This window comes from Lissotriton helveticus, chromosome 3_1, assembly GCF_964261635.1.
Source record: "Lissotriton helveticus chromosome 3_1, aLisHel1.1, whole genome shotgun sequence".
NCBI lineage: Eukaryota > Metazoa > Chordata > Amphibia > Caudata > Salamandridae > Lissotriton > Lissotriton helveticus.
Window position 1 is genome coordinate 1,071,247,445 of NC_136061.1, and position 23,078 is coordinate 1,071,270,522.

The 23,078-nt window shown below is 43.1% G+C and overlaps 1 protein-coding gene across 1 annotated transcript in view; it reads right to left on the bottom strand.

Annotated features, from left to right (window-relative positions):
* LOC144823277 (sodium channel protein type 2 subunit alpha-like) overlaps nucleotides 1-23,078 on the bottom strand; it is a 942,252-nt gene that overhangs the window by 664,491 nt on the left and 254,683 nt on the right. Inside the window, exon 5 of the mRNA XM_078681632.1 lies at nucleotides 9,970-10,098. Coding sequence (XP_078537758.1) covers nucleotides 9,970-10,098 — 129 coding nt within the window. The remainder of the gene's footprint in view (nucleotides 1-9,969; nucleotides 10,099-23,078) is intronic.

A 23,078-nucleotide genomic window follows, 5' to 3' on the forward strand; every position in this document is an offset into this window, starting at 1 on the left:
TATTGTCTCACTGAGAATTTTGCACTCATCCCTAGCAGCAAAAGGCAAGGGAGGCAGAGCCGGCCCTCCCAGTGCCACAAAAGGCTCTACTCTCTCCCGCTGCGTGGGACGTAGCAAGGGCCGGTTCGGAGCCTGCATTTACCGGACAGCCAAATGGGATGGGACTCGGTCCCCCAGTGTTTTGCCACTTTCTGCTTTGGTGCGGGAAGTGGAGCCAGCCCTCCCATCACCACAAAAGGCTGTACTCTCTCCCACTGCGCGGGACGCGTGTGGGCACTCCCGGGCGAGGGCGATCCAAATCCACGCCCAGAGGAGCCTGGAGGAGGCTGGGCTGCGCCCCCCCTCTAACTTCCACCTATCGGTAGCAGCTTTTTGAGTACACTGTTGACGTTTCAGGTCAGTCATGGGGAAGAAAAAGGCAACTTTAACATCCTCTGCAGGGGTAACTATGTCCACCTTTGACACTTTTTTGCTCAAAGCTACCAATGTAATCACAGAGGAGATTGCCATACCAGAAAAAAGACAGTCTTCCGGGGAGGGGGGTTTTGCTTGTAATGGCTCGCAGCTGATTCTTAACAATGACATAGAAGACCAAGATATCCAGGGCTCCCAAGAGCAAATTATGCCCCTACAAATTACACAGGCACACCCTACCGATCATACAGTTTCCTCCAAACAACTCACTAAAAACGTTTCTACCACGCCAATAACTACATCAGGTAAAAAAGAAAAGAGGAACTCTAAAAGATCCAGCACAAACTAAATCTAAGAAACCCAGAAAGTCCTTACCCACTCTGTCAATCATAGTTCCTGCTACCGCAACTAAAGAGAATTACCACAAAACTACAACACAGAGGATCTTATCAACAAGATTACCTTGATATTACATCCCATTTTGTTACGGCTGGACTCAATTGATTTAAAAATCCATAACATTTTAGATGAGGGTTGCTTGTCATCCAAAAATGATGCTACAACGAGTCACTCCTTGCAAATCAACACTAGTGTCCATACGGCCTCACCTGTAGCATGATATGAGCAGGGGACTAATTCAGGGGATATAGCAGAGCTAAACTTGGACACAAAACACGGGCCCTACACTACGGGGAAAGTTGCATCCCCCACAGATGAAACATTTTTTAAATTAGGCCACGAAGGGCTATCCACACATACGCTGACGAACACTTGTGTTCCCAATAGCCATGGGATGGGGGGTGCACCACCTAGACCTTTCAGGGCTAACTAACTTAATCCCCAGCCAATCACAGTCTATCCCCCTAGAACACACGAGTGTAACTCACTCACTAATTCTCAATCTGCCCCAAGCTACTTACCATTTTGTTTTAATCCTGGTAAATGTTCCTATGCTAAGGCCCATATTACAAGAAACTACTACCCAATTTATGGACAAATCATCCCACTGGCTCTCAGCTGATAATAGTTAGGGACACTTAGCTCGGAACCATCTTATTATGGCCAGGAGAATCTCTTGGGTAGGCCCATCTCCAAAATCACACAAGGGCGATTACATCGTTCTAAATTTTGATAATTTGCAGATTTTAGCTGACATAATTTTATTCTCACAGAGCACCCATAGCCCCGATCCAGATCTTCCCTGTACCGCTTGGTTACTTTTATAAACTGCCCTGTTGCATACACAATATTGCATCAAAGACGGACCTGGTAAAAAACATAGGGAGTAGGTCTTGGCCAATCATGGAACATAGCAGGCTTTAATTATAAACGATGTAATGAAGAGTGTTTTAAAGCACTCTCCGATTTTCAGATTATCTGCATCCAAGAAACTTGGGAGACACATTCAATCTTTATTAACGGTTACTGCTCATTTAGCACTCCCGCTTTACCCTCAACCAGGGGCAGAGCCAAGGGGGGCCTTCTGACACTGCTAGCTAACACTTTTGGAATAAAAGTATTACAATTCATATAAACATCCCCTCACTTTCATATGCTAGTAATAAAAGGTTATGACACCTGGGACCTCATGGTAATAACAACTTTTCTAAGACAGAAACTTTTCTAAGACAGAAACTGTAGCAGAGAACACAGGGATGGCCAACTAAGATCTCTTCGGACTACATCCAAACCCTCTACACATTTTGTGGGTGGGAGACTTTAATATTAGGTCTTGCCCAACAGCAGAGACAACGCTGTGTGGGATAGAAGACCATAGGGGTGAGCCATTTATTAATTTCACTCACAATAAACATGGCACTGTCCTGAACATTGTACCGATGACTTGGCAACTAGAGCCCTGAAATGAAATCGATCTAGTAACTGGCCAACTATCCCCCACATTTCATGACATAGAATATTGTTCTGTGATCGATTATATAATTATGGGCGAACCTTTAAATACCAATACTTCCAAGATAAAGGTCTCTTTCACTGAATTCAGTGACCATGCAATGCTACAAGTGTTTTTGAGGGGTGTGTCGCTAAAAAAAGCCTTTGTAAAGTCGCCCCAAAACCTATTTTAGGGGGTACAAGTGGCTTTACCCTAAAGTGGAATAAAGTGGACGAGCCTAAGCTACTTGCAAATCTTCTAGCCATCAACTATGAGGATTTTCAATGCTGCTTTGACCCGCAACTAAGTAGCAACTTGGTGCTAGACGCCTTTGCTAATATTAAAGCAAACATTAAAAGCCTACTGACCCGCCCAATTCCCACAAAAGATATAGCCCGGCCCGATGGATCAATAAGAACTTTTCAGTAGCCTCTTACAACCTCCGGAAAACTCTAACAGCCTGATTCATCAATCTCCCGTTTTGCGAGCCCCTAATAGCGATTCATAAGGAATCGCTATTAAGGACTTGCAAAACGGGATTCATGTAGGAATCGCTAAATAAATTGCGATTCCTACACATTCCTTATTTGCGATTAGCAAATTGCTAATCGCAAATAAGGATGCGATTTCAAGGGTGCTAGGGGTGTCCAAAGGACACCCTGTAGCACCCCTGAAATGTAATTTACATTGGTGTTGCGCACACACATGTCCAAAGGACATGTGTGTGTGCAACATGCAGCTTAGAAAAATGCATTTAAAAGCATTTTTCGAAGTTTTCGCTATTTACCACGAGGTCTAGCCTCGCGGTAAATAGCGGCCCGAAATTGCGATTTCGCAATTTAAAAATGGATGATGAATTGCATTTAAGGAATCTCAAATAGAGATTGCTTAAATGTAATTCCTCGCAATTTTGCGAATTCGTAATTACCGATTTTTGCATTTGGGATGATGAATCCCAAATGCAAAAATTGCGCTCGCAAAGGGCCAGATTCTGAGAATCTGGCCCTTTGCGAACGCTATTGAGCTTGATGAATCAGGCTGTTAAAGTCTTACCAAGAGATAAAGAACATATTCGTGAACTAAGGAACCTGTACAAGCTAGCCAGGGCAGAAAGACAGAAAGAGCTAAAACACGAAGCATGGGTAATTTTAAAGAAAGCATCTGCCTTGAAAGATAGTAAAACTTTCTGGAATGTGGTTAATTTAGTTTCCCTTCCAGATAAGGACAGCCCCTCTCTGAACGTTTATATAGAGAAGGAAACATGGATAAGTTACTTTAAGGATATTTTTCATAGCCCTGTGGGCTCTCGCCACATGTCTGCCTATTAAGGCAACAATCTGTCTTTCATTTGGTGAACTAGAGGAAGTAGAGACTGTCACCATCTCTCAAAGCAGTAGAAACCAACGGGGTTCCAATGGATATTTTTTGACAAATAGGCAATTGTGGTCACCCCTACTGACCGTAATTTGTAATTCAATAGCATTAAATGGTCCCCTACCCTCCTGGAACACCTCAGTAATTATACCTATTTATAAAAAAGGTAATGCCTCAACTCCACTCAATTACCGCCCTATTACCCTGTTAGATAGTACAGCTAAAATTATGGGTAGGTTACTACTAAATAAGTTGGAAATTTGGGTGGCGGAGAAGAAAATTCTCGCCGAAGTGCATTATGGGTTCAGGCACGGTGGGTGTACCATTGACCAATGTCTTAACTTGTTAATACTAGCTGCGAAGTACTCCTTAGCAAAGAAAGGCAAGGTATACATGGCCTTCATGGATCTGTCGAAGTTGATGACTGTGTGGTACACAGCAACCTATGGAATATCATGGAGGCCATGAGAGTGGAGGCTGCAATAACCAATTTTACTAGAGAGTCTTATTCAGACGCTTCTGCTATGGTCCGATTTGGAAGACCTGGGGAATGCACAAAACCGTTTAAATTCGATAGGGGGTCAGACAGGGCTGTGTTCTGGCCCCCTTTCTATTCGCCCTTTACACAATTAATATATGTGAAGCTTTAGTTAAAACAGCAAAAGACACCTCTCAAGCACAGACCACCACCTTTCCGATTCTGCTATACGTGGATGATGCATGTTCTTTTAGCAAGAACTCCCATAACACTTAAAAATCTTATCACTGATTATACGGCATTTATGTTCTATCTGGACCTTAAAGTAAATAAATCCAAGACTTTTATTTTAGCTATGAGGGGGGGCGCCAATAAGAAACCACCAAGTTTTTACCATGATGCGGAAAAAATAGAACAGGTCTTCAGCTTTTAATTATTATGGGGTGGCTGTCGATTCAAAACAGTATTGGTAGGCGATGGTAAAGAATAGGGAAGATCATTGGCTAAGAGTATAGCCGCAACTTTCCGCTTCTCAAAACAATTGGGCAGTAAGCCCATCCGGAAATGATTTAAATCTATCTGGCTAAATCAAGATCTATTGCTTCTTATGGGGTAGTGATCTGGGGGATAGTGGACATCACACCCTTACAAGTAACAGAAGACAATTTCATTAAGCGGCTGCTAGCAGTTCCAACAGCTTGTAGTTATTTTGTTGCTCACAAGGAAGCTGATCTGTCATACATCAGCAATTTTATTAAACTGGCCCCAATCTCCCCGTGGTTGTCATTGTGGAAAAGGAACAGTGTTGTTCTGAATCAAAGGATTCTGAAAGATATTTTGTCCTTAGATCACAATCACAAAATCACTTGGCTATCCTACGTAAAACATACTCTTACTTCACTGGGGCTACAGGAACTTTTTGACACTCCTAGCCTCTGTGAAGGTTTTCCTAAATCGAGGCTAAAGGAACTTTTTATTAAGAAAACGGCTTCTGATAGGTGGGATAGATGCATGGGGAAAATTTCTGTTTCGACCTATTATGGTTTATCACACTCCCAGCAAGGGGATCCATCTTATCTTTCCATTGGTTGAAAACATCCAGCACCGGTATATCCTAACCAGATTTCGATTTAATTATTTACCAATAATTCTGGGGTATCCAATGAATGCATTCTCAATCTCACAACTCCCCCTTGGCCGTATAATATTAAGACACCTCAATCAACTTTGCACCTATTGTTCTTTTGCAATTTTTATGTAAAGATAGGAAACGATATATTATCCCTCTGTTGAAGAAATTTAGAAATCGCTCCCCAACAATGGCTCTTGCTATGTTACAAAACTTAGAGACCCTGTTTGCTTGTCTCACTATGGTCTCCTTCATACAATCTGCGTTAAGTAGTTGAAAGGTTATTAATGGACTTCCCTTTTTGTCCGACTGACGCTACAACAGGTGTGGACCATGATTTTAATTGATTTCCGTGTTCAGTTTTTACTGTAAAGCTAGATTTGCACAGTCAGAACTTGTATGTATGAACAAAGTAAATGCTTATTGCCTCTTGTGCTAAGTTTCCAAATCTGCTAGATTTGCACAGCCATATTTAGCATGTATGAACTTGTTAATGGTTTATCTGTTGAAATGAATCCTGTTTTTAACTCTGTTTTTATCCCTAAGTATGTAATTTATATGTATTTTAACTTTATGGACCCAGTACATGGAGTTCTGGCTAATGGTACTTACCTTAAAAAATCTTAATTTGCATTTAGACTGACCCGCATCGCAATTGTACCTGTATTTGTGGTATGCAGTATTTATTATATGTACTGTTTTAGTCATGTACTTTTATGCATTTAATCAAATGCGAAATAAAGATTGATTTGATCTGACTATTAAAAGAGATCAGTAGAACAAGGCTAGATTTTTTCTTGAACCCCTGTTTTCTAAGACATGCCATATATTTAAGCACTTGTCAAAAGGTAGAAGCAAAGATTCCTAGAACACAGTAATCACATTGTTAGACTAACAGAGGTAAAACAAAATAAAGTTATTTTGTAAGCGCAGTCCTTCAGACAAATAGAAACATTTTCAGTTTCTGAATAAAAGTTGGGTAAGGTTTAAATAAAAGCATTTCAAGGCACCTTGAAGTTTTAAAACTTAATTAAAAGTTAACATATTAATGTCACAAGGCACTTCTCATTTAACAAAAATGTAAAGATATCACTAAAACGTAAGATAATTTAGACCTTGATGCTAAAACAGCCAAAACCTCTGCTACACAAATACTAGTTATGCTGAGTTTCCAGCAAAGTTTCGTCTTTGATTTGAAACACGAAATTGGTAAATAACGTGCACATGCATTTTTGCCCTGATTTTACACATTATAACCGCATGTGTCTATTCTGTGGATAAACATTGATTGGACAAAGACCGGAATTACACTTTACACCTGAGTGACAGACATCCTACCAACTAAAGGACACTTCACCTAAAGAAGAGCTGCGATGGTCGTATAATTCAATGCGGGTGTGTGTAAAAGTAAAATCTGCTCTATCACTTACACCTAGATGAATAATTTGACTGTCAGAAATTGGTGTGTCATACCAATCATATCCTCGTGGAGGATAACAGAAAAAATATTTATCATTCCATGGTATAGCTAGGTTACCTCCGTGTTATTTCTAAGTGCATATCACAGATACCCCTTGCAGAATACTATCATGGATTACTAACTCCTCAAACAGTGCATATTAGATACCCAGACATGCCAGTGGAGGATACTTTTGAAATGGTTCATCACTTTGCCTGCCAACAACAGAAGAATAAATAGGAACATGGCATTTCACTAATGGCATAACAGCTACCTTGAATAGCCCAAGCAAATGAAACTGTGGTGCTAAGTATTTCTACCAAATTTGGCTATAAAATTCCCACTAACTGCCAACCCTAGAGTAAAAGCTCAATCCCAAGGTGCACATCTAAATGAAACGCAGATCTCCACAGAGAGCTACCGCAATTTATTTATTTATTTAACGACAAGACCCATGAGACCCAGTGGAGAAGCGTGGCTCAGTGGTTAGAGGCGGCAGACCCGGAATCTGAGATCGACCGTGGACCAGGGTTTGATTCCCCGCCTCGGCGGGTCTCGGCTCAAAAAATTCCATGGACTCGACAATTCTCGCTCTGGTTCCTACTCAACTCACGGGGTCACACTCTGCGACTCTGGGCAATAGCTTGCTTAATCTCCACTACTGCCCCTCGCGGCGGGATGCCTGGCTTTCACCTTGTGGACACCCTGCTGGGGTTTCTCCCAGGGGAATACCAGGACGGGTTCCCTAAGCAAGCGCCGGGACGCTCACGGGCAGCCGTGCGCTTTACAAATCCAGCACATTTACATTTACATGAGGGCATCGGCGAGATTTACAATTAAGTGATAGAGAGGAGACGTATAACTCAGACAACAGTGTAGTCAAAAAATACAGAGGCAGAAAACTTTAGGCCAGCACAAAGCATAATCATAAGCAGTGATGATAACAATAAGTAAGATCAATGGGAGGACCTGCCAGAATCTAAAGTCCAGGCACGTGGAGATGTGGTTAACACAGAGCTGGGGTGTGTATCTTCATATCCAATGCATGCCCCATGTTTTCTGTTGTCATCCAGATCATTTTAGTACACCTACCCTGAGAGACTCTTATTATGGAAACACGTAAATAGAAACCTATTATGTATTGATGTTTTCAAGAAAATGTGGAGACAAGCATAGAAGTTAGTTTCTTTTTAAAGGGAATGCATTCTTGAGCTACAGACAGTGATTTTGTTGAAATCACTGTCTGTAACACTGTCTAACACACCATGCATAACATGCTCAAAATGTGCAAAGCGTGCATGCTCTGTGAAGCACCACCTCAAGACATACTTCTGATGGGGTAGGTTCATGCCTTTAATTTACGTGAACAAAAAGGCAGGCATAAAATTTACGTTCTCAAGCAACAGTAGCTATCATTTCATGCTGTACTTTCCAGTTCATTACAAAATTATCTGGCCACCAGTAGTTCATTTAACATCACAATATAAAACATACATAAGCTCTGTTTACTTTGAAAATGAGCATTGCTGTAAATGCCTAAAGCATAATAGATTCACAACACAATTTGCTTGAATGAGTTTAACATAGGTTTCCTATCTACGTTCTAATGTGTCATCACCTAGTCACTCCTGGTGTTATGCATTCTTTCAACTATCTCTTTCTAAAAAAAAGCAGCAGAGATAAATATTATTTCCACATACATCCAAGTAGACAAAGTTTTGAAAGGTTGCATACTCACTACTTTGCAAGGGTCTCCAATACCAATCGCCTTAGTCCAAAGGAATGTACTAAAGAGAGCAATATCGTAATGGCTCCTAAACTTTAATGAGCAACATCATCTAATTTCACTCTTTCCAACTAATTAAAATACCAAAGTGGCCGCCATAAGTAGGCAATGCTCTCTGAATCACATTCAAAGGTGACCAACGCCTACATGTTTTTCCAGACAAAGTAGTGACTTCTATTATTGTCAACCACTAGGCCCTCCTCGTCATCCAACCAGATCCAACAGATACAGGTCACACACTATCCGAAATGGTTTATCTAATTTCTAACACAAAGACAGTTCTTCACTAGGACTGCTTGCAAGTCCGTGCACGGCATTCAGTGTTCCACCCTCGCTACAGTTCTTTCTTTCTTAATGCTGATCTCCACACAATTAACTCAAACTGATATATGTTAGTGGTAAAATGTCAAATGCTGGTTTTGGCTCTGGATAATGGACCCGGATCCTCTGAAGCCTCTCAAACAAATTGCAACAAATGCTTTGGACTCTATGACTCAAAGCGCATCTTCAAAATGCAGCTTAGCAAAAAGTCCCACACTAACTGTTACCAGCTAACCACTGTTTAGAATAAGATCTAGGCCTCTATCTAGGCTCACCCTATTCCAAATGGACAGCAACACTCCCTATTTATTGAACTGTTAGATACACTCCCAGTATCCTCGAAGGTGCGGTCGTCTGCAAAGCAGCATGCTTATTCAAACACAATTGAAATTCAGCCACAAAACCCTTACACTGAGAGTGCCATTCCGACTCCTTCTTAAATTACATGTCCTTTTTAGGATTTATTATATCATCCACGTGTAATTATGCCAACAAAACGGAGTCAATAAACCAAGATTCTTGAAACACCGCCAAGTTAAATTAAGAGTCAAAATCTAAAAATATCGCCAAAAAAGTGTTGTAAAATACGTTTTTTGATGAACATCCATACGTTCTAGAAATAAATACCTATTTTGTTCAGAATATTTCATTTTCTCTCGCATTTCAGAAGCTCTAGCTTTACTACAGCGAACACTACATACCAGTCAGGGATGATTTGTTTTCCACTTTCTCCTCCTGCATATATACCATGATCCTTGTATTCATGATAATGCCTAGTTCTCTTCCAAAAATTGTCTTTGGTCTCCTCAGCCTTTATAGAGTCCTGTACTATACTCCCTCACACTATTTACCTTACTTTTGTATATTATGCATGAATGCATGTCCATCACTGAGCAACATGAAGCAATTGTTAATGGAATATATAGTTCGTTGTGGCAGCCAAAGACTAGAAATGTATAACAAAATAAATCTAGAAAAATCATCTTTTCTAGCTATAGCTAAAGTAAAATCCTCACTGTGCCTCCGAATAGCCACACAATTAAAGAACCGTTATTTGCTACTATAAGTGAGTCAAAAATAAATTTATATTTTGAATGACATATTTTATGATACTTACGCCATCAAAATGACACTGAAATCCAGCCAATTCCATGGATCTCGAAGGAAAGTAAACTTTTCTAAACAGAAGCCCCTAGCAAGAATCTTAACAAGTGATTCAAAGGTATAGATTCCAGTGAATGTGTACCTAAAAAAGGAACCATGAAACAGTTAATCGTATCCATATTTCTGCTTAAATTTAAATGTCAAATTAGAAAAGACAAAGGGCATAATTTTGGCAGTCGTTTTTAAATGAAAACATAAAACTACAAAGCACCCAGCTCAACAATCCACCCAACTCATAGGGGAGAAACAGGGGCTGCGGTAAAACTATATTAAAAAGTGCTGCTATAAGTACATTGAAATGAAGCACACACAATGGTACACGAATCAGGCCCATTAACAATATAGTATTAAAGAACATTTTTTCTAAATAAAATACAAACATTATAACAGAAGCAATAAGAGACAAAAGGAGTGAAAACGATAGGAGGACGGGGGTGTTTAAAAGAAGAAAATGCATGAATATAATAGCTACTGTGGAATAGCCAAATTCAGTCTACGCCAAATACAAGATAAGACAATTATTTTAAGTGTTCTAATGCACATTGAAATCAGTAAAAAACAATAGATTTGCTGGAAAAGGCTTCACATTTTTGAGTAGTGAATCTGAATTAAAGCATTTCCCACATTGGACATTTTACGCATTTCTGAAGGTATCTGTCAAATGATGCTTTTTAAAGAAACTGAAAAGCTACTTAGCAACCAACATGACCATGAAAAGAAACTATTTCATGCCTTTCGAGGAAGACTGAAGGATCTTTCATTACTAGCCAGACCCTGCTGAATAAAAGTCATGATAAATAATGTTACTTTCAGAAGCTAAACGTTCATTACGTCACCAATTGTTTTCAAAAATGCAAATTGGGCTCTAAACTGCAAGGTATTGTGCCACAGAATCAGTTTAATCCCCAAGCTGTACTACTTTTCGCATCATGAGAGCACCCATCTTTTTTATTTATTTGTGTTTTATAGAGCGCAAACTTGACCCGTTAGGGTATCAGATCGCTTTAGCTTAGAAAGGGGGGTGGAAACATTTGGGATAAAAACATGTAAATACATTTTGCGAGAACAAGAGGTCCCAGATCCCAGGGTGGATAGCATCTGGATAATCCAAGGTGTGGCAGTAATCGGAAGTAAAACAAAGTCGCTGAGGTTATTGCAGAGCAAGATTTAGGAGAGCAATTTGCCCATCAGGAAGGTTTTGGCCTACTTTTTAAAGCGTGACAGAGATGGAATTCTTCTAATGGCTGGCGGGAGTGAGTTGGTGCAAGAGGTCTCTGGCGGACCGGGAGTTTCTGGCTCCTCCGGATACCACAAGTTTCTGGGCGGGAAATGCTGGGGAGTTTGAGTGTAGAGCCTTGTGCGTGATACATGCCAGTTTAAGTTGGATTCTGGCCTCAAGAGGAAGCCATTTCAGAGCTTTCAGGTGTGGTGAGATGTGGTTGAATTTCCTTGAACCTGTTAGTAGTCTGGCTGCCGTGTTGAGCAAGGCTTTTAATGGGGTCAGGGAGATCTTGGGTAGACCCGATAGGGTAGAGCATCCATATTCCAGTCTAGAGATGACTAGTGCCGGGACTGCTATTTTTAGGTCAGGAGTGTCAAGGGAAAGTTTCAGTTTTCTTAGGTAGCTCAGGTGAAATCTGGCTGATTTGGCCATCGAGTTGATGTGGTCACGCATGTTTAAGCTGCAGTCTGGGATTATTCCAAAGGATTTGGTGGAGTCCATTACGGTGGGTGGGCAGTTTAAAGCTGTGATCGCCTTAATCCATTCCTGAATATCAGGGTTGGTTTTGGGTGGGGAGATTAGGAGAAATTCAGTTTTGATTGCGTTGAGTTTGAGCTGGTTAGAGTGGAGCCATTGGACAGTCAATTTCAAGGCCTCATTCAGGGAAAGAATCTCCTAAGGAGAAGAGACGTTGATGTAGGTCTGGGTGTCGTCGGCGGTAGGAGATATTTGCAGTGCATAGTACTTCGACTAGCGGTCCGAGGTAAAGATTGAAGAGGGTAGGGGACAGGGATGACCCTTGGGTGACTCCATCCATGATTGGAGACGGAGCGGACAAGTTACAGTTGATTAGGAATCTCTGTGAGTTGTTCTGGAGGAATGACCTAAACCATTCAAGAACAGGCCCATACAGTCCCATCCTGAGTGTGAGGCGCTCAAGGAGTTTTTCATGGTTGACCGTATCGAAAGCCAAGGATAGGTCTAGGAGGATTAGGAAACAGGTTTTGCCTTGATCAAGTGCTTGGAGGTCATCATCCAAAAACGCCGAAGTAGCGTGACAAGCCGGCAACCACATATAACCGCAATGGTGGACAATGCAGACACACAGGGGGTGAGCGGAGGCCAGCTACCTGCACAAATACCGGTAAGAGGGCGCTTTTGGTGTGATGCAGTACCCGTCAGCTATACGGGTGAAAGGGGGCCTTTTAATGAAAGCTTCAAGATATAACTAACGGGTCCGTCATAGCACTATAAGCAGTTTATAAAGCTGTGCACAAATATGCCGATGGGGTCCTGGTCACAAACGAATAGCAGGTTAACAACATGAAGTTGGACTGGTAACACGATATGGGAGTGAATGAGTGAGCTGCATGCCTAACATAGTTTGAATACTATTTATCTTTCTTACTACAGTACTGACCGAGGGCAGTTGTCCGGTACCTGCAACAAGGCTACAGGCACCGGTTTGGACTGATTCTTCTACGGGGGCGCTGGTACATAAGCATATAGCTGCTACCTAGTAAATTGAAACACGATTGTATGAGTGTATTTTATTGAACTGAAACAGAGTGTTTTTTTTAGAGGTCATAACCAAGAGAGTAGTGTAATGTGGACAATAAGTGTGAGTGGTACTGTTTTATGTACAACTACAGGTACAATCAATGAAGAATTGACGTGCAGAGAACGCGGAGACCCAAAACCCTGACGAAATTGCCGGCAAATCTATGACGGCAATAAAAACATGTTGGTTTGGTTTTAATAGAGCGGGCACACAGCACTGAATAAAAGTAATTTAGCTAGTGGAGCTCTGCCCTTTTTAAACGGTGGTGGTGTCACACTTTGAGATCAGAGTGGTCGCACCGCATTGGGTCACTTACACAGAGCACATTTTTTGGTTTATGTTGTCTGCACTGTTTGTTACCCCTTTCTTTGTTACAGTTGGCAGTTGTTGATGATGATAACGTGAGGATACAGACGAGTACCAGTCTGTTCCTCCGCGGGTGTTGCTCCCCTGAGGCACTGCCAACTCCCGCTCCCCCTTTTTTGGAAGCTGTTTCTTTAGAAGGCTTGGTGAGGGTGTGTAGTTGTCTTCAGTACCACACACAGTTTTAAATATCATTTTTAGAGTCAAGCTTATGACCACAAGGGCATAACTAAGCAGTAGGGTAAGATTTACACACGGCTTATTGACACCTTAAGAAAGGGGTCTGTTAAGATATATGGGAAATAGTTGTTTCTACATATTATAGGGACAGGTCTTGTGTTGTTGATAAGGTACAGAGTGGGGGGCGACCTGCTCATATCCCTTTTCTCCCCCTTGGGCTCCTAATTGTGTATGAGCTCATTCTAATCATGCCTTAAAGTTACACACACCTATAAAGCCTACTATACCATCCTTGCTGTTTAAGGTGAGAAGTTTCTTATTAGATTACTCAGCTGCACCAGCTTACATTTCTGAATCTATTTGAAGGTCTTTTGCATCCTTTATCAAGCCTTCAGAATCCTGCACACGTGTAACACCTTTGCCTCAGCCTCATCACATGATCTCATTGGAAGTCTGTAGACAAAATCCTTTAAACGTATGTCTTGCCTACTTATGCTACTTGTACTCATTTGGGGTGCTGGGAAAAACCCTCCTCACCATTTTCGTGAGTCACAGGTATGTTTCTTTTGTAAATAAACATTTTTAGATTTCCAATTGCTTGGATGTAAAGATGAGAATTAGTTGATGGGGATGAGAGAAAAGGGTGGGTTAAACAACACTGAAGTGGAATATGCATATGGGAGGATGAGGGGAGAGGATGTAGCATTAAGGCTAGATCAGTCGACCTCGCAGCTAGGGACCGGGTTCGTGTCACGGCAACGACGCTCAACATCCTGTGATTCTGGGCGAATCACTTAATCTCCCCGTGCCTACCAAAAATGAATGTGTCCTTCTGTAATGAAACTGGTGCTCATGTAAAGCACTCTGATACTCGATGTCTTGGGTCTAGTTTGCGCTACATAAAAGTCTTTTAAAAAAACTAAATTGGTTGACCATTAAATACATTCGATTTAAATTCACAATCTTCATGTTTGAAAACGGGTTAATATTTATGATTTAGTTCATTCCCATGATATATGGCTTTTACGGAAAATATTTTTCAATTGAAACATCCTAATGTTCCTTATGATTTCATATCATACAGAAGCCTATCTTTGCAATATTTAATATGCTTCTTCATAAATCATTATAATCTTCAGTGTTTGGGGTATGGAATCATAATCCCTACCTACTGTGTTCCAATCTGCCATTTAAGGAGTACTTTATGTAAATGGGTGGAGTAATACAAGGTTTCCTTCACTTACAATAGTGACAAAAGCATGACACATCCTCAAGAGGGCATTATGACATCCCCATGCAAAGTATTGGGGTTCAGAGGAATGATGTGTGATTCCCTTAAATCCCACAGAGGTGCATCGCCTAGATCTTGATTAGTGCACAGAGTTTAGACGGTAATCCTTGGTCAATTGAACTCCAGCAGAAACTACTCTAGGGGCAGGTACCTGTCCCAGTTATCGACATCAGACTGTCTGCAGAGTCACAACCGGCCCTATATCCCTGGGGAAGATTGTACTTCCTTCAACTTCCCTGTATTCCCTTGCCCAGTCCAGTAACTCCATGGCCTAGGATCTGTATCCATGTGTTAGACCTCTTCATCCTTAGGGTGATCTTTCCCCAGTTTTCTTGCCTTATGTCTCCATATTTGCGGCATATTTTTGTTGGCGTTAGGGCTCTGAGCACTTTACCACTGCTGACCAGTGCTAAAGTGCATGTGCTTCTTCCCTTAACATGGTGGCACTGGTGTATACCTATTTGACATATTTGGTTTAGTAGTAAGTCCCTTGTAAAGTGGTATAACATATACCCAGGGCCTGTAAGTCAAATGTTACTAGTGGGGCTGCAGTACTAATTGTGCCACACACATACATAGCCCTTCAAACCTGTCTCAGACCTGCCATTGCAGTGCCTGTGTGCAGTTTACTGCTACTTTGACTTGGCATTTAAACTACTTGCCAAGCCTCAAACTCCCCTTTTATTACATATAAGCAGGGCCACCCCTGGAATTAGGCAGCAGGGGAGGTTCAATATATTTAGCAGGGTTAAATAAATAATGGGTAAGAAAACTCAAATTTTGCGGCACATTTTGCGATAGTATTTCTTCATTATTTTTTCATTTTTAAGGTTAACACTATGTGAACATAAACTGTACCTCATTAATGCCAGTTTGATACCCAAAAATATCAATAAGCTACAGAAAGTTGGTCAGTCAACCTTTGCAAAGTGCCTTCCACTGCGAAGCAACACATGTTGCTGCGTTTTGACTAACGTTTGGACCATTTGAGCTACAAACCAAAGTTTTTTTGTCAAAATCTGCAGATTATGCGGCAGATGATGTATTATGTGGCAAATCTACATTCATGTGAAAATCGCCACGGCTGCACACTCGCATAATTCCAGTGACCATGCATATAAGTCACCCCAAAACTAGGCCATAAGTAACACTAAGGGCAGGATGCCATTTAAGTAAAAGGTAGGTTATGTACCATTATTTTATGCATGTCCTGGAAGTAACAAACAGCCTATTTAGTTTTTCACTACTGTGAGGCTTACTCCTCTCATAGACTAGGATTGGGAATTCCTTAATACACATTTAAGCTGTCATTCCGAGTCATAGGAGAGTTGCTTTTTCACGTTTTCATATGTTTGGAATGGTAAGGATAATGATAAATCCTAATTAGTGGTGGAGTTGGATTTAACATTACTGTTTTAGACATGCAACTTTTAGAACATTGACATGTCTCTGAACTTACTGCTCTGTGTGCCAGACAGCCTGTCTTTAATACATGTCTGGGGTGGGTGACAGGTACAATTTGTGCATTCCCTCTAGACCGTCACAACACAGGAAGGACAGGTGCATCTGAGTAACCATCTACATATATCTGCATTCTGATGACCTTGACTGGGCAGGATGGAAGGGAGGGGCTAACACTTCAATTGAATAGGCAATGTCCTTTGCCCACACAAAGGGCTGATTAACCCCCATATATAGCCTGGCAGACAGGACTGGGTTGAAAGGGATACTTGCACACTTCAAAGAGCTGTTTTGAAGTCACTTCCACAGAAAAGGCACTTTTGGGTATAAGTACAGAGTCTCTGACCCCTAAAATCGACACTTACTGGAATTGTTACTGAAGCTCTGCCAGAAGAACTGTTGTGCTGTTTAAAGGACTCAAGTGGAACGCTGCTTTCCCGTTTGTTGCCCTGCTGCCTGCGGCACTCTGACCCTGCTGGTGCATCACCTCAGAACTAGCAGTTTTGGCTCCAGAGATTGATGATTCGGACAGTGTACTGCTGCCACTGCAACTTGGTGAGATTGATGCATCGTCTCGACTGTGTGGCAGAACCTGGTACATCGCTTGATGCCTCTCATCTCTGGCACCCTTCTTCTGAAATGACACATTGCCTTCATTGCATGGAGAAGATCGACGCAGCTTGCACATGCAGGAGTTGATGTCAACGCATCTTGCTGTTTGCGACCAGGAAAGGCACTTTGTTCACCTGAGCCTGTGCGGGTGCTGTAGTCGTCTGATACTCCATCACGTTCGGCCCAAACTTTGCTCTGGTCCAGTGTGACCTAAAGTAGTCTTGCTTTTAAGCACTTTACTGCATTTATTCCTTTAAAATTCTAGATCAAAACATTTATACATTATATTTTTGTTGTTTTGGTCTTGTTTTGCTTGTAAACTATGAATCTAATTTTATAGTCCTGTGTGGGTGTTATCTGCACCTGGACAGCACCCAGTACCCTGGTCTCCTTCCACCCCACCACAGATACTCAGTAAACAAGCTCTGAGCGCTCGGCCCAGTGCCCCACAACTTCAATTGCTACTGCGCATCGCCATGCCACACGGCTGGACCCTTTACCTGCTGTCATGGCCCTCTCCACTGCAACATCAAATCTGCAGCACCAAAGCTCCTCCCACCACATCAAATGGGAACAACTCCACTTCCTACTCATCAACATCCCCCTCTCTCCACAAACAGGGTAGGGAAATTTGGGACATCATAACCTCTCTCACGCCAGACCTAGTCTTTCTTACCGACACATGGCTTAACCTGGCATCGCTGACACTGTTCCCAGCAGATACAAAATAATACCCTTCGACCACACCAACAAATATGGTTGAGGAATATCCATCTTTCACAAAGAGGACATCAACTTCCCATCCACCACAGGCACTCCCACTTCTATCATTGAACACCTTCATTTTTATTTCAATGCTAACAGCAAAACCACACTAAGAGACACCCTCACCTACCGATTCTTCAGGACCCTGCCCTGCCCCTGCTTTCTGCAAGGACATCACAGATTTCATCTCCTCACTAGCTATCCACTCCAAAGACTTCCCTCCCCTAGGGGACCTCAACCTCCACCTGAAGGACTTCTCTGACCTAGCACCACCAACCTCCTTGAGGTCCTGGAGAACGCCAAACTCTCCCAGCTAGTATCTGACCCCACACACATCGACGGACACACACTGGACCCCATTTTCTCCTCCAGCAATAAAGTCACCTACAGCCACACCAGCAAACCTGGTCCAATCAATCTATAGTACACTTCCTCATCTCCTCCACCACAAAGCCCCGACCAACCTCTCCAGCACCCTGCATAGGTCCTGGAGCAAGGTTTCAGAGGACCTATGGGCACACACTCTTGATGCATCACTACCTACCCGCACCCCACTACTCTGATGAAGCCGTCAAAAACTTCAATACCTGGATCACCCAATGTGCCAAATAAGTCAACCCCTCAAACCCTCTGGACCACGCAAATCCCCCCACCAAGCCAATTGGTTCACAGATGAACTCGTCAACACCAAACAAAACTGCTAAAAACTGGAAAGGACCTGGCACGCCAATAAGACCCCCTCCAAAAGTGAAACTCTCAAAAGAGCACTAAATAAATACTACACCAAACTAGAAAATGCCAAGAAAGAGGCCCTCAACAAGTGCCTAAAATCCAGCTTCAATCACAGCTAGGAAGTCTTTGGCATCATCAGGGAGCTCTCCAACAGCAACAGAGAACGACATTACCCCCTCCAAGGACTTCTGTGACTCCATCACAGAGTTCTCCCACAGCAAAATTGCAACAATATATGAACACTCTGACCTCCAACTTCCCCTTGATACCCTCAGCACTCTATACACCAATAAAGACAACACCTCAGCCACCATCTCAATCTGGGAGCCCCTCACCACGCCAACTACTGTCTCCCTCTTGAGCTCCATCCACTTCAGAGCTCCAAGGGACCCATGCTCTCACCACATGTTTAACAAAGAAACCGGCTCCATCAGCAAGGAGCTCACCCCCACCCTGAATGCCTCCATCACCCATGCCAACTTCTCCACCAGATGCAAGTACGCACTAGTCAAGCCTCTTTTAAAAAAAACTCCCTGGACCCAGCCAACCTAAAAAATTACCGTCCAATCTCGCTACTACCGTTCCCAGCCAAAGTCCACGAAAAAGCAATCAACACACAACTGACCAACCATCTCGAAGCCAACAACCTCCTGGATCCCTTGTAATCAGGATTCCACACCAACTATACCATGAAAACTGCCCTCATAGATGCCATGGAAGACATCAAATCCTTTATGGACCAGGTTGAAACCGCTGCCCTCATCCTCCTTGACCTTTCTGCAGCCTTCCACACCATATCGTAGTACACCCTTCCCCATGGCCTCCACCAGATGGGCATTCAAGGAAATGCCCTCAAAAGAATCACCTCCTTTCTTACAGTCAGAACCAAGGCATGCACCTTCCACCCTACTTCTCAACTTCAAAGGACATTGTTAGAAATTTCGGTCTCAAGTTGGCAGTGTCTTGCACCCTGTCCAAGTAGGGACTCTTCCATCTAGTCAGGATAAGGGAGTTACACACCTAAAATAACCCCTGCTCACCACCTTGGTAGTTGGCACAAGCAGCCAGGCTTCTCTCATAGGCAATGCGTTTGCTTATAACACAAAGTAATACAGTGAAAACACTACAACATGACACCAAACCAGTTTTAGAAAATAGCCAATATTTATGTGTAAAACAAGACCAAAACAATAAAAATCCAACATACAGTAATAGAGATAACAATTTTGCAAGAATAACCTTTAAATACAGTTCCTTGAAGTCAATAGCTCTGACCGGGGCTATTAAAGAACAAATCCAATAGGTCGTGAGCCGGCTATGGTGTTAGGAAGACCAGCAAACAGAATCTTCGAAATCCAGGTCGTCGTTGATCTTGTGATGAGATCTGAAGTCACTGTGTCACCGGCATGAGAAGGTGTCAGTTTAGGAGGTCGGTGCAGAAGTCTTCAGGCCATAGAAGTCACTTGCCTTGCAAATCGAACTCCGTGAGGTTGAAGTCAGGAGTGCTGGCCTCGGCAGGGTTGGAGCTGCAATGCAAAGAGGGCGATGTGACCTGCAGTGCCCACAAGTCACAGTGCGGGCAGCGGCTCTGTGAAGGCATCTGGCTTAGTCAGTGAGACCAGGGCTGCAATGTGAAGGAGGGCGATGTGACGTGCGGTGCCCACTGGTCACAGTGCAGGCAGCGGTGTGGCATCATTGCAGAAGCCCTGTCGTCGATAGACCCAAGGTTGTGATGCGAAGCAGGACGATGTGTCGTGCAGTGCCGACAGGTCATGGTGCAAGCAGCGGCATCAGTTGAGGATGCTGCAGTCGATGGAGCAGGGCTGTGTTGTGGGACGCGGTGATGCTTCTTGTACCCCACGAGCAGTGTTCACAGGCCACAACGCAGGCAGATGCGTCAGCGTGGGAACATCATCATCGGTGATACAAGGGCTGTGATGTAAAGCAAGGTGATGCGACATGCAGTGCTCAAAGGTCACGGTGCAAGAAGCGGCTCGATCACGGTATCAGGCAGCATCGTCGGTGAGGTCAGGGTTGCATGGTGAAGCAGGCCAATGCTTTGTGTGGTGCCGTCAGGTCACAGTGCAGGCAGCGGCGTCGGTGTTACTTTTTCTTCTGTTGCAGCATGAACACACAGTTACCAGTGTTGGTAAGCGGATGAAGTTGAAGTCTTTGATGTGCTTGGGACTTCCAAAAGGAGACAAGTTCTACCTCAACCCTTCGCAGCAAAGTGGTAGTCTCTCCTGACAGTGGTAACAGCTCTTCTTCTTAGTAGAGTCCTTAGTCCAGAGCTGTCAAAAAGTCTGGGATTTTAGGTCCAATACATACACCCCTTTCAGCCTTTGAAGTAGGCATTCTTCAAAGGATTGTCTTTGTAGTGCACAAGTTCTTGTCCTGCCTGGTCTTGGTTCCAGACACACTCCAGGAGGGTGGAGGCAGCACTGTGAGAGGCCAGGCACAGCCGTATTCAGGTCTAGGTGACAACTCCGCCCACCATTGTATCTCAGGAAGGCCAATTAGCCTAATGATGGGCCATAAGGATATGCAGGGCACACCTCAACTCCTTTTGTGTGACTGTCTAGATGGAATGCACAAGCAGACCCCTATCAGTCTAAACTAGACCTTGATTCACAGGCAGGCAGACACACAGGATGGTTAGACAAGGAAATACCCACTTTCTAAAAGTGGCATTTTCAAAAACACAATTTAAAAAACATCTTTACTGAAAGATGTGTTTTTATATTCTGAGCTCAGAGAGCCCAAACTCCAAATCTCTAGCTGTTCCTAATTGAAAGTTACACTGGAAAAATGTTACAAGGCAGCTCCAATGATAACCTATGAGAGAGCTAGTCCTTACAACAGTGAAAAACTAAATTGGCCGAATTCCGCTATCAGGACATGTAAAACACACCAGAACATGTCCTACCTTTCACATACACTGCACCCTGCCCATGGAGTTACCCTGGGTCTACCTTACGGATGTCTTACATATAGTAAAAGAGAAGGTTTAGGCCCGCAAGTGGGTGCACTTTACTACGGACTTACCAGGAAATCAAATTTGCCAAACATAGATAACCAAACAGCATTAGAATTTACACAGGCAGCATATACACTTTAGCACTGATCAGCAATGGTAAAGTGCCCAGAGTTATAAAGCCAACAAAAGCAGGTCAGAAAAATAGGAGGCAAAAGGTTTGGGGATAAACCTGCAAAAAGGGCTAGGTACATCAACTATGGAGTCCCCAAAGGCTCCTCTCTTAGCCCCAACCTCTTCAATACATACACGGCCCTCTAGCAACCCTGGTCAAATCTCATAACATGAACATCATATTCTACGTGAATGACACCCAACTCTTCCTGTCCCTTTCCTCCGACCCTACCAAAACAAAAGCCAACTTCCACAGGTGAATGACAAGCGTTGCAAGTTGGATGCAGAGCAAATGCCTCAAACTTAACACAGATAAAACCAAGGTACTCAACTTTGGGAGCATCGCCTCCCCTTCAAAACATACTCGGTGGCCCACCGTACTAGTCCCCCTTCCCAAGCCCAGAGAACACACAAAAAATGTAGGCATTATTCTTGACAGCAATCTACCCATGAAAAAAAGGAGAACGTCATCTCCTCAGCATGCTTCAACATCCTCCGCAAGCTGAAGAAAATATTTAAATGGCTCCACACAGACACCAGAAGCACCATTACTCAGGCACTCAACACAAGCCGCCTCGACTACGGCAACGCCCTCTAAGTAGGGCTCAACACCCAACTCCAAAACAAGTGCCAGACAATATAGAACGCAGCCTCCAGGTTCGTCCTTGACCGCCCAAGACGGACCCACATGACCCCCACCTCACAGCACTGCACTGGCTCCCTGTCAGCAAACACTGTCTTTTCAAACGACTCACCCACAGTTACCAAGCCCTCCACAACGAGGGCCCAGCCTAGCTCCACCAGCCCACAAGACAGCTTCTCTGATTCTTCCTCCACCTCGCCCACTCCCTTTGAATCATTAGAGGCAGAAGCGGTGGCTGATCTTTCTCCCACCTTGCCCTCAAACTCTGGCACAACCGACCCCCCCCACCGCTTTGATCAGCACCAACACTGCTGGATTTCAGAAAGAGACTGAAAACCTGGCTCTTCAACAAACAGCTCGGAGCAGCAGAACCCTCCTCCCCCCACCTCCCCCAGTGCTTGGAGACCCTCACGAGTGATAAGAAGTGCTCTATAAATCCTATTTGATTTGATTTGAAATCCCGTTTGATTACTGTGTGTGTTGCACAAGTACCTTACACATTGCCTCTTCAGTGAAGCCTGACTGCTCTGTGCCAAGCTACAAGAGGGTGAGCACAGGTTATCTTTTGGTGTGTACTTAGCTTATCCTGCCTAGAGTGGTGGTTCCTACCTGGCCTTGGTACATACCTCAGCCAACCTGGAATCCCATTTCTAACACCATGCACACCCTGATTTACTGTATTCTTTTTTGAATTCCTGTAATCTATCTTGAAAATGTGTTTCAGCTATCCACTCCCTTCACGTTATCCCTGTACTGCTGTGAATTGAGTCCGTCTTCTATACCCTTTAGTTTACATGAATACATTGAAAGTGTGCTGGTACAACCATGCCTTAAGCTTGCAGTGGGGTGCTCTACTCTCTGAGGCAGTTGCTTGTACAGCTGACTGCTAAACTAGTTTCATTGCAGACCAAAAAGACCAAAACTTCCTGGAGTGAGTAATATCTGGAAGAAGAATGAAGCTTAAAGTGGTTAGAAATTACTGGATTAACTTGAGGAAGGGAAATAAAAGCTGTATTACTCACACTGTGAAGGAGATATGTGACCAATCTAGCAAACATTTTTGTCAATTGTGTAATGTAAGCTT